General features: G+C 44.6%; 1 protein-coding gene across 17 annotated transcripts in view; it reads left to right on the plus strand.

Annotated features, from left to right (window-relative positions):
- phldb1b (pleckstrin homology-like domain, family B, member 1b) overlaps positions 1-12,275 on the plus strand; it is a 143,278-nt gene extending 131,003 nt beyond the window's left edge. For all 17 annotated transcript variants that reach the window (XM_054742918.2, XM_070543373.1, XM_070543372.1 and 14 more), the window contains 2 exons: positions 11,551-11,636; positions 11,909-12,275. In XM_054742918.2, the coding sequence (XP_054598893.2) occupies positions 11,551-11,636; positions 11,909-12,049 (227 nt within the window). In that variant the 3' untranslated portion in view covers positions 12,050-12,275. The remainder of the gene's footprint in view (positions 1-11,550; positions 11,637-11,908) is intronic.
- The last annotated feature ends 734 nt before the right edge of the window (positions 12,276-13,009 follow it).

Consider the following 13,009-nt stretch of genomic DNA (forward strand, 5'->3'; position numbering starts at 1 on the left):
CAGCTGCTGTTTAGATGAAGTAACGCCACTTGCTCTCTAATAGTAGAGAGTAGAGTACTTGCATTCACTTTGGCGTTGTCCGTGTGAAGTGGATCCGATTTTTCAGCCCTGCATTGCTGCGATCCGTCTCGTGCTGAGCCGACCTTACACCCCTGTGGTACTCACCCTTTGTCTTGGAGGGCCAGTATCCAGCATGCTTTAGCTTTAACTCTGCTTCAACACACCTGAATTCAGTCACAAGCGATTAACAGGCTTCTGCAGAGCCTGATGAGCTGCTCCACAGGTGATTCAATCACTGAATTAGGTGTGTTGGAGCAGAGGAACAACGAAAACATGCTGGCTCTCCAGGACCAGGCGTGGGTACCGCTGTACTAGTGGGAGCCTCTGATTGGCACAGGTAGAATCAGCCAGTGGCAGCTTCCCGCATGTGCGATCCAGTAGCAATCTGGATTCACGGAGTTAAACATCATTTCTGACGGCATCTCTGACCAACGTCTGCTGTGAGCGCTCTTGGACGGGAGAGGAGCCCACGGCAGCACTGCTGCTCGGTGAGAGAGTAGGAAGTTGTACTCCTCATGTCAGAGTCTCCATGAGCAGCATTGCTCACGCACGCTTTTGTTTACTAACTTGTTCCTGAGAAGGCTGTGTAAACACAACCTGGCCGTGCGGTGCTGGGATGTCCCCACCTGGCTCAGACCAAGCTGATCTAGTAACAGTTTCACATCTGGCCAAGCACGGAGCTGACTGGGTAGCTTTTAAAGTGTTCACATCTAGGTAGCCTTATATTTTTCTGTTGCTCATCTGGTCAGTTTTTCAGCCATCAAACCAAGGCAGTCCGCTTTGGGCTGAACTGGTCCAACACTGATTGGCTGGCTCAAATTCACGCCTACCATTAGGGGGAGCCTCCGATTGGCTGATGGCATTAACCAGCAGGGGCTTTCCGCATGTGCTATTCATTAGATTCAGATTCAGAGTCTCCAAAACCAACGCTGCTCACGGCCGCCTTTGTTTAAGGGAGACACCACCGACTTTTCCATGCATCTGTTGCCCCGCTCACATGCTCGGAGATCTCCCTGTTCCTGAGAAGTGTGTGAGATCAAACCCGGGACGCAGATCAACACCACCCAGCCCTGTTTGTGCTGGCCCAGATGGGTGTAGCGTTAAGGAGTGGCTACATATGTAACAAATGATCAATAAGATGTGATAATTCCATATAGATATGAATATCAATCTGATTGATCTTTGAACGAGTAATCAGAAGATTTCTTCTTTTACTTATTCAGGGACCATAAACACACTTCATATTAATTCAGACAGAGTCAACATATAGTTTGTAAAAATGAATTTATTTCTTTTTCCCTAAACTATGATTATACAAAACAAGGTATGAATAATGGTGTAATGTAATGGATATGAAGTGGTTTAATGTGAAGCTAGATGTTTTAGCAAAACCTTTCTTAAGTATCTGAGAGAGTTTGTGGAGTCTGGGGTGTAAAATAAATGTGGTTGTATGTTTGTAAACTAGAGATTTGTTTATAAAACCATTCAACGCAATCTGTTGAGTCTACGCATCCTTTGTGTAGAGATCCCCGTTCAGATCCAGGGGGTCATGAGGTCGGGATGGGCATGGACCTCTAGGTACCAGGAACTCGTAGATTAGCTCCGATATGACCCGTCTAGTCTTGAGATACCTCCAGGTCACAACAGGAAGCTGGAATGCTTGTTTGTGTCTAAGGCTGTTCGTTGGCTCTTAGAACAGTCGTTTTGTCTGATATCACCAAGCGTGGCAGAGGCTTTGACATTATGTCAAAAGATAGGGTGGTTTCAAAAATGCTTTTTCCACCAATTTGGCCAAATCGGAAGTCAGCTGGAAACAGAATTAATCAGGAAGTAATTCCTGTTTTAATAAATCCCATTGTTTATCAATTGGGCAAATCCGAATTTGACACGTTTGAGGGCATTATCAAAAATACCTCAGTCACTCCTTCCGTCAGATCCCCAGAGAGGTTAGTCTCTGCTGCATGAGACCTTGACTGACAATGTTATGTCTCAGGTCTGGAGCGGAGTTCTTTGTTTTGGCCAGACAGATGGTGTTTTTGTGTCTGCAAATGAAGGTTAAATTCTGGTCAATTTGTTGGTGAAAATGTGACCACCACATTTCATGTGAACTGGCCATTAGTGTAAGGCCCTGTCCACACGTAGCCGGGGATCTGCCAAAACGTAGATATTTTTCTACGTTTTGGCCTGTCATCCACACAAAAATGGAGTTTTTTTCACACGAAAACGGATCTTTTTAAAAACTCCGACCGAAGTGAAGATCTGCGTTTTCGCCGTTTTGGGTGTCTGCGTGTGGACAGACAAAATCGGTGTTTTAAGGTCTGCAACGTCACTTTCCGCAACAAAAAATGCTGACATCACGTGTGCGACCTGTGTTTACACTAGCCGACAGCATGGATGTCCTCAGAGCTGCGCTCGCTTTATCAATTGTCCAGGCGCTTTTTACTTGTTTATTTTTGCAAGCGGAATTACTGCTCCTTGTGGAAGACCACAGACGAAGGACGAGGTTAAGAACGGGGGAAGTACTGCCGCCTACAGGTCTGGCATGTCCTTAACAACGTATTTATCCGGGTACGTGTGGACAGAGTTTTTGTTTTAAAACGAGGTGGTGTGGATGCAGGTTTTTGGAGGGGCGGATATTCGTTTTCAAAAACCCCGGCTACGTGTGGACTAGGCCTAAATGGGCCATAGGTGGCCAAGATTTTGGTTAATTGTCCTACTCTGAAGTTGTGTGAATGCACCATTAATACATGGAAAGCATCAAATCTGGAAAACTGGAAACACTAGCCACAGACATGCACCAGTAATTTCTATTACGGTAATTAATTTGCTAGTTTGGTTTTTTACTTGTTAATTTGAGGCTGATTGTTGTACTTTACGACCCAAGTTCACAACTTTTCTTTTTCTTCGGGCAAACAAGTCAGAAAGTTCACGGAGGAAAATCTGTCAGAGTAATAATAATAATACATTTTATTTAAAAGTGCCATTCAGGACACTCAAGGTCACTTGACAGGAAAATACAAGCAGTAAAATACATTAAAACAACAATAAAAAACAATGAATAAAAGAAAATACAAAAATAAACAATTCAAATGAAATCTGAGATCATAGGCAGATTTGAACAGGTGTGTCTAGAGACTGGATTTGAAAAGGGTGAAACTGTCAATATTTCTGATGTCTGGGGGAGTGAGTTCCAGAGATAGGGAGCAGAGCGGCTGAAAGCTCTGCTCCCCATAGTAGTGAGATGGGCAGAAGGAACAGCAAGATTGAGGGAGGAAGATGATCTGAGGGAACAGGAGGGGGTGGTAATACTTATAAGGTCTGACATATATGGAGGAGAGAGGTTGTGGATGGCTTTAAAGGTATGGAGGACAATCTTGAAGATCGACCTGAATTTAACTGGAAGCCAGTGAAGCTGCTGGAGAACCGGGGTGATATGGTGAAGGAAGGTGTTCTGGTGATAATACGGGCTGCTGAGTTCTGGACCAGTTGAAGTTTATGAAGGAGTTTGTAGGGGAGACCAAAAAGAAGTGAATTGCAGTAATCGAGACAAGAGGTGACAAGACTGTGGACAAGAATGGCGGCAGTGTGAGGGGTAAGGGAGAGGCGGAGACGGTTTATGGACCAAAGATGGAAATAGGCTGACCGAGTTATGTTATTGATTTGAGCATGAAAAGAAAGTGAGCTGTCGAAGATGACACCCAGACTCTTAACCTGAGGGGAGGGGGAGACTGTGGCGCTGTCAATAGTTAAAGAAAAGCTGTCAGATTTGGAGATGGTGGATTTGGTACCAACAAGAAGAATTTCAGTTTTATTGCCGTTGAGTTTGAGGAAATTAGAGGTGAACCAAGATTTGATTTCTGACAGGCAGAGTGTAAGGGAGGAGGGTGGGAGAGTGGAGTTAGGTTTACTGGAAATGTAGAACTGGGTGTCATCCGCAAAGTAGTGAAACTGGATACTAAATTTGCGGAAGATATTGCCAAGAGGGAGGAGATAGATTATGAAGATGAGGTGCCCCAGGACAGAGCCCTGGGGCATGCCTGACTTGACTGGGGAGGGTTTTGAGGAGAAGGATTTTAACTGGATGAACTGAGTGCAGCCGGTAAGGTAAGAGTGAAACCAGCGGAGGGGGGTGTGAGTGATACCTAAGGAAGAGAGTCTGTTGAGGAAGATGGGATGACAAATGGTGTCGAAGGCCGCACTCAGATTGAGGAAAATGAGAATGGAAATCAAACCAGAATCAGCAGCAATGAGTAGGTCATTGGTGAATTTAATGAGAGCTGTTTCTATGCTGTGTTGAGGACGGAAACCAGACTGAAATTGTTCATAAAGGTTATTGTGGGTCAGATGGGAGTGGAGCGGAGATGCAACGGTTTTCTCTAGGACTTTGGAAATGAAGGGGAGATGGGAAATGGGACGGAGATTATTGAAATCATTCGGGTCTGAACCAGTTTTTTTCAGTATAGGACTGACTGAAGCAGATTTGAAGTGGGAGGGGACCGTTCCAGATGATAGTGAGGAATGAATAATGACTGTTATAAAGGGGAGCAGGGAGGAGGGGCGGGACTTAACTAAAACTGTTGGAAGGGATTCTAGCTGACAGGTAGAAGGTTTGGACTTAGTAATGAAATGAGATAGTTCTGAGGGATGGGGAAGTTTAAAGGAGGAGAGCTGCATGGAGGGTTTGAAGAAATCGGGGTGGGGGGGGGTGAGGTAGAGAACGATGGATTCTACTGGCCTTATTGAAGGACTGAAGGAGAGAGTTACAGGTTTCTGAAGAATAAAGATGGATGGGTAAGGAATCAGGAGGCTGAAATATGCTGTTCATGATGGAAAATAATGTTTTAGTATTGCTGGAGTGGGAGCAGATGAGGCCGGAGTAATACTGTGATTTGGCGCGAGAGATGGAGTCCTTGTAGAGAGAAATCTGAGCAGAATATAAGTCTTAATGGATGGTGAGACCAGATTTCTTGTAAAGTCTTTCAAGCCTTCAGTTTGTGGCTTTCAAGGAGCGTAGGGCAGGGGTAAACCATGGAGCAGACCGAGTGAAATAAACAGAACGGCATTTGATAGGAGCAAATGAATTGAGGGTGGAAGCCAGACCATTATTGTATTGAGTGACAAGATCGTCGGGACTAGAGGATAAATCTGGGGTCAGGGTGGTAATGCTGGAGGAAAGCGAGGTTAGATCAATGTCCTTGATATTATGAAATGAGATGATACGGGCTGACTTGATGATGGAGAAACGGAGGGGAAGTGAAAATGAGATGAAGTGGTCCGTGAAAGGGAGCTGATCAGCAGTATAGTTGGAAGGGGTCAGGCCTGAGCAGCAGATTAAATCTAGGGTGTGACCTTTAATGTGAGTGGGAAAATTGGCATATTGATGAAAACTGAAACTGTTCAAAGATGAGGAGAAATCTTTAGTGAGGGGAAGAGCTGTATTGTCCGTGTGAATATTAAAATCACCAAGTAAAATTACATTCAGAGAGAGAGTGGAGAGATGTGTGAGAAGAGCAGAAAATTCATTTAAAAACTCAAGAGCTGACCTTGGGGGGACGATAGATAGTGGCGATGATTGTGGGGGTCGGGCCAAATAGTTGACAGACAAGGCATTCCAGCAGGGCTGTTTCTAGCATTGTGGGGGCCCCATGCAAGATAATGTTCTGGGCCCCCTTATTTTGACAAACTGCAATTGATGATCTACAAACACACCATGAATTGTCACAAATTGCAAGCAAAACATGGTACAGCACTCACTCCAGAAATATAAATAACTAATAAAAACTAAAAAGCTGTCAGAGTGCAGACCTCCACCCTGGGAGGGGTGTTCACATCACACATACCATAATAAAGGGGCTAAGTGCATGTGAACAAGTACGGCAACTGATTAAAGATTCCTGTATCAAGACAGTGGTCAAGATTACAATCTTTCTGATGGTCTTAGATTGAATTATTTTCAGTATAACTCTGGTTTTATTGGGCTATTAACATTTAAAGCTGGTGTGTGGTGTAGAATTGGGATTTTAAACCAAAACAGTATGTTATAACTGTAAAAAAATTATTTAGATTTTTCTTCAGAAATTTCTGAATAGAAAATGTTAATGTACTTGAACAAAAAATCTGAAATAGCAGAAGTCAAGCATAACATGTATTACAACTAGGGTTGCAGCTATCGAATATTTTTGTAATCGAGTACTCTAATAAATTACCCTTTTGTGTTTGTAAACCATTATATCAAATAGCATGTTATAAAATATGAAAGACCCCTTAAAATGAGCAAGCAATTGCCATGTATTCTTCAAGTTGTATTCAAAATTAGTTTTCAGAACTTCAGCACTTCAACTTTACTTCACAGTAAACAAATGTCTGTGCAAAAAATGAGTATACAACCTGAGCCGATTTTCCCCTCGTGCGAGAATCTAAAAACTTGGAGGCTAAAGCTTGGTTTATGCTTGACGCGTCCGCGAGGTTCGCACGGCTCCGTGCTGCAAAATTGCATCATTTTAACAACCACACCCCTCCACCGCGCCTCCGCACGGCCAAAACTTTCCGCACCTAGGAAAATTTCTAACCACGCGGACGGTCGGACGCGGAAAAACATGGCGGACTGGCAAGAACTAGTATGGCAGAGGTTCGTAAAAACAGACATTTGTATGATTCAGCTCTCAAAGATCACAGTGATCAACATGTTGTTAGTAATTCTTGGAGAGAAATAGCTCACACTGTCGGAAAAGACGAGGGTACTGTTAAAAAATGCTGGAATGCCGTGTTGTAAACAACAGTAATTTCTACTTCTACTACGGTTTAGTGTTGGATGCATGCCATAGAGCTCCATGCTGCCCCCTACAGAGGATCTTTCATGGATGAACTATCAAGGAGTCGGAGTACCCGATCCGGAGGGTTACCGGGGTCCCACCCTGGAGCCAGGCCTGGGGTTGGGGCCCGTGAGCGAGCGGCTGGTGGCCGAGCTTTCGCCCTTGGGGTCCGGCCAGGCCCAGCCCGAACATCAGAAGAATCTCTAGAATTATAAATACATCAGACATAAGATTCTATAGCAAATATGAAATCAACCTTATGGATCTGTGGGTACTGTTTAACCAGAAGATTGGAACTTTTTATTGCGGGGATTAGATAACAGCTTCGTATTCACTCAGAAACAACAGAAGAGAGAGTCAAGTTTAAAAGTTTAAAGTTTTATTACTAAACCAATTAAGACTAGACTAACTTTAACACTAAATGTATGGTGTAACTAAGTGAATGAGACGGAGAATGGTGTGATGTGGAATGTTGCTCAGAACCAGCAAATCCAAAGAAGCGATTAGTTCTGATGGGAATTGAAGGTGATGTCTTCGCACTAAGCTTTGGTTAGGAGATTCATAAACACATTCAACGCCATTCTGTCTGCCTACATACCCTTTTGGAAGTCCCTGTTAGATCAGGAATGTCGAGGTCCAGCTTGACCTCTCTGGAACCGAAGCCGGTAGGAAAAGCAGCAGTTGCCGACCAGACCAGTCTGTGAGATACTTCCGGGTCACGACGATTTTGTTGGCATCTAGTGAGACCCAAGCTTGGGTCGTGATGGTTCAGCTTTTATTCTGAAAGGAACTGTTGCAGCAGTTGGAACAGCAACAGATTTTATCCAGCTTGTCGTTGGTTCTTTTGGCTGAAGAGGAAAGTTACGGATTGGCCACTCCGACACTTCTCTAGAACGCTTTGAACTGGCGTTAAAGATGACGTGGCATAGTTTTATACTTCGGATGTTTTGGTTTATGGTCGAATGAAAAGGTGACAGATTTACCAAACACCACCAAAACCACGCCTCCGTCAGATCTGGCAGATTCTGATTGGATCAGTAAAAGCAATGTGTCATGTCTTTTAACGCTACGTGAGATCAGTCCTATTGGAACATTTAAAGTCATATTACTCATCATATTCTATAGGATTATAATAAAGTAATTAATATTTTGATTTCACAGATTGGTCACATCTTATTTATTGACTAACACTTTGTTTGATTAGCTTTATTAAAATAGAGTTCTTTGAGTTATTAAAAGGAGAGAGTCCTTTCTTCATTCTTCTGTTGAGCTGGAAAGAAGCAGTTTAGAGCAAATGCATGAGACCTTGAGGCCATATCTCATGCAGACTAGTTCTGTGTCAGAGGAGAGGGGGGAAATGACTTTTGGTGGAAAACAGTCATTTCATTCCATTACAGCTTTGCCCATTCCTTCTCCACTGGTCCCAGGGACAGGGACGTGACCTTGAGCGGAGGTCGCTGGAGGGTTTTCATTCTGTGCACTCTGCTGTTCCTGAAATTGTTGATGTTTCATGGCCTCCTTCTGCTACTTGTTGCTGATTTGTTGTGGAGCTGGTGGTGAGAGATAGCTGATAGCCAGGGGTTCTTCTGGGGATAAATCTGGGTGTCATGGGCCGGCGGTACCTGGGTCGGACTTTGTTGTCCAGGAGTCCAGAAGATGTGGAGCATCTCCAGCAGCATCCTGTCTCTGACATTGCCTATTGCTGGTGATGGCAGATGGCTCTTCATCAGAAGAATCTCTAAAATTATAAATACATCAGTTTTGATCAAACATACTCAAGTGGTAAATACTAGAAATGAAAATTGTAAAAAAAATTAAAAATACAGAAGTAAAGCTAGAAATATGTTTGAACTGTAGATAAACTTACTGCAGCTGTGATGGCAAATAATCTTCATCCACACCTGAACCCTCACCACAGATGTACATGGACCTTTTGTTTTCCTGGAAGTAGCAGTAATAGTATATAATAGTAAAGTAATAGTATTAGCAGAAATTCTAGACAATAGAAACTGGAACGGGTTTAGTACAGAGACACTTACTGCATTTGGGATGGAAAAACAATGTGGGCACATCTTGCTCCTCATCAACAACTTTTTAAGGGAAGTTTCCTCTTTCTAGAAGGTTTCCTGGTTTCTGGTTTATTTACAAAAACAAATCTAACGTATAAAATAATACAAAGCCTGAGTGAAAAACGCAGCTGAAAAAATGCAAAACTACGGGTGACCGAACGAGTACAAAAACGGCAAAACAATGTCAAATATGACTAAATATAATCTAAAATTACTAAATAAAAACATAAAGTAGGAAATTTACTGAAAATAATTATTGTTTACACCAGTAGAAGAGATAGAAGTTGAAAATACACGTCCAAAACAATTCCTCCACTCCTCTAAGCACGGCACATGGCAGACTGTTTAATTCCTGGTTCTCAGGCAGGGACGTGCGTAACATTACCGTAATGTATCGTATACCACTGGAAAGTACATCGTCTCCGCTTTCAGAATATGTTGATAGTGCAAACTGTCGAAGAGTTACGGTAAAGTATGAAAGCCAGTTTTTGTCGCCATCGACACAACCGCAGCAGCTCTGGGTGCCCCTAGTGGCTTGGGGGCCCTTTGCAGCAGCATAGGTTGCACATAGGAGGAAACGGCCATGCATTCCAGAGTGATGAGAGGAGGCAGACATACAGGAAGAACCTTCCACCACCGCCGCGGCCCGACCCCCGTGGTTTTCAGGTGTAAACAAACCCGGCAGGAGTACAGTCATTGAGCTGTGAGAAATCACCGGGCTGTTGCCAAGTCTCGGTTAAACAAAGAAGGTCTAGCTTACCATACCATACCATGTTTATTTATATAGCACATTTAAAGACAGCATGACAGCTGACCAAAGTGCTGTACAGTAAAAAGGACAAACCCCAAGATAAAAACAGATAAAAGTCATATACGAGGTAAGAGGTCAAATCTAAAAAATTGTAAAAGAAACATACAAGAATAAAATACAGAGTCACAATAAAACGTAAAAACACTACAAGCTAGGTCATTGAATAAAAGCTCAGTGATAGAAGAAGGCCTTCAGTACCGACTTAAATCGACCCAGTTCTGGGGCCTGTCGAACACTAAGGGGGAGAACATTCCAGAGTTTAGGAGCAGTGAACGCAAAGGCCCGCTCCACTCTCCACAAGATTTATACCTCATTTTCGGGACGCACACAAAAGCAAATGATCTGCAGATCTCAGGTTTCTGGTTGGAGCATACGGCTTCATCAGTTCTGAAAGATAAGCTGGGGCTTGACCATTCAGAATATTGTAGACAAAGGTCAAAACCTTAAATTGGATGCGGTATTTAACAGGCAGCCAGTGCAAGCGTGCAACCTTATGGTCTTCGACGGTGTACTGGAGGAGATGTCCTTTACCAGAGAGGGAGCGAATGTTGAGGAGACCAATATTAGCTGTGAGTGGCCTATCAGATTAAAAAAATAACAAGTAAACAAACGGTTTCTCAGTGAACTTGGCCTTCATTCCATTAACGATGACAAATATGTTGCCCCGTGCATTTTTACTGTCTTGTTTTTATCCAGTCTGTTGCCCCCTGGCTGCACCCCAAAGACGAGCCGCTGACTTGGCTCCAGCGGCTGTTTCCTCTCAGTATTAATTGGGGCTGATGTGTGCAGGGAGGACTTTGTTTTGGGAACTTCAGGGTTAGTTTTGTGTTGCATCAGTCACTTAAATAGAATTTGTATGGAAATGCGACGCCGTGGCTGTAAAGTGGTTGCTGAGAGTGTGTAACATGTGAAGTGGCAGAAATGTTGTGCTGTGACAGAACGTGCATCCTCCAGACCTACAGGAGGGTGACGTGCTGCGAGTAGTGTGCACAGTGTGTGATTAGATGTGGTTCCTCGAGCTGTGGGACACTCACTGGCTGTCAGGCCTTTGAAGTGCTCAGAAGGTTCCGCTCAAAGCGGCTTAAAGTGTACCTTGTTGAAAGCGAGCCAGAGCGAGGAGGCGTACTGAGATTACTCTGGCGGCGGGTGGAAAGGCGCCCAGCGCTGCGCTCTTTGAGGAGGCTGATTGAGATGCAGCGCTCTGCCTCTCCTCCTGACCTTGAACACGGAGTAACAAGAGGTGATGAACGGGAGTCATGAACATGTCTAATTCCTGCTGATCACCATCAGGCGCCAGCAGGGTTCGGGGTCTTTAGATTCAGTCAAATGAGATGCAAATTCATGGGTGTTTAAATGCTAAAGAGGTCATTAGCAGATAATAGCTGCGTGTTAAAAGGAAAGTGTTGTTCCTCGAAATGAAGGAGCTGCATTTCTACCTACTACTCCTTAAGTTGGCTTGTGGAGTGTTTTTTTTTTTGCCTGGAGGTAGAGAGAGCTGTTGAGTTCCCCACCGGTTCCTTACTGCAGTTCTGCAGTGGCTGATGAAACAAACTGCAATCATGTACCAGAGAAGCGTAAGAATGCAGTCAAGTCTGAAAACACAATGAGCACCGCTGCTTTAAACCCAACACTGAAAAAGGAGGAAAAGAGAAAAATGCTGTGCTTGTCGTTTCCATCCATCAGCACTAACCTTAAATTGGTCAAACGAGCGTGTGTGTGTGCTGCTGTCATTCCAGGTGGCGGGACACAGGTGTGTTTTAGTTCTGGACCAAACCCGTGTTGTTTTTCTGTCCTGCAGACAAACACGAGACCAAGCTGAAGGGTGTGATCTACTTCCAGGCTATAGAGGAGGTCTACTACGATCACCTTCGCAGTGCCACAAAGGTGAGCCTCAGACTGGGCCCTGCTCTCTTGCGTCCACCGTTCGTGCTGCTTAGGAAAGCTTCAGGCGAGCTGCAGGAGCTGAAGCCTGAAATCCTCTGGAAGTAGAGTGTCCATGTCAGAGGAAACCCAGTGGGATGGTTAGAAACCATCAGCTCGCCTTTAAATTGAGTGAAAAAGGCAGAGCAGACGCACCCTCGTCACTCGGTTGGACCCGACTGCAGCAGCTGGTTAAACTCTGAGCAGACCTGTGATTTTGTCTCCGTGTCCTCCAGAGTCCAAACCCGTCCCTGACTTTCTGCGTGAAGACCCACGACCGTCTGTACTACATGGTGGCCCCGTCGGCCGAGGCCATGCGGATCTGGATGGATGTGATCGTCACCGGAGCGGAGGGATACACACAGTTCATGAACTGAGCAGCCGTCGCTAGCAGGAACGACTTCCTGTTTCCACCTCAGCACAGAAGCAGAGCTGGCTTTTACTTTTAGGTTTTTGTCCAATTTTACTGTGCAGATTGTTCTGTTGGAGTTCTAAAAGGGAGTCGTAAACACACACACACACACACACCTGTGTATATAAATGGTCTCCACCTGTTCTACAAAGCCTTTCTATATTGCCAAAAGGAGATCCTTGTAGTTACTGTTGAATATTTTGTATTATTGTTTTTCTTTACTTGTAGAGAAATTTGCCAAACGACACGTTGCCGATGTTGTCGAGGATTCCATCGTGACTTTGTTGACTGAGCAGCTTTGTGAGAATCTTTAGACAAAAGCTGTTTTTATTTCAGACACGTGACAGAAATGATGAAGCGACTCGTGTATCAGGGGAAGTGGAGCAGAGCGGGTCAGCGTGGACCGGAGAGGACGATCACCTCGCCGGGCAGCAGCTGCAGCCTGGCTGTCTCTCACACACACACACACACACACGCACCAAAGTGACTTGAACTCTATGGAGTCCACTGTGTTGACGGAGGTTCTGGCCCTAATACCTGGTTGCTTTTCACACACCTCTACACATCTGAGATGTTTCAGGGCTTTCTGCTTCACCCGTGGGTGAGTCAGGGGAAGCACCGAGCTTAGCCTAGAAGAGAGGTGGAGGGACGCCAGCTGGACTCACTGTCGACATCCACCTCCGTCTGCTCTTTGCTGCTGGTCCTGTGGAAACCCAGATCCCTGATCCTCCTCTGTTGGGTTAAAGCGCCACACACAGCGTTTAAATTCACTCGGTGTTGTTCTGGCTGCGTCTGAAACCATTCATCCTCTAGTCTGCTGGGTCAGCAGTGTAGAGGTTTGCTAGCTTGATTTAAAGCTAAAATAGGGTTTCTTAGCATGGAAGGGTAGAAACGTAGGAAACCTAATGCCTGTTTGACCCGAGCC

The sequence above is a fragment of the Nothobranchius furzeri genome, chromosome 13 (genome assembly GCF_043380555.1).
Source record: "Nothobranchius furzeri strain GRZ-AD chromosome 13, NfurGRZ-RIMD1, whole genome shotgun sequence".
Taxonomy (NCBI): Eukaryota; Metazoa; Chordata; class Actinopteri; order Cyprinodontiformes; family Nothobranchiidae; genus Nothobranchius; species Nothobranchius furzeri.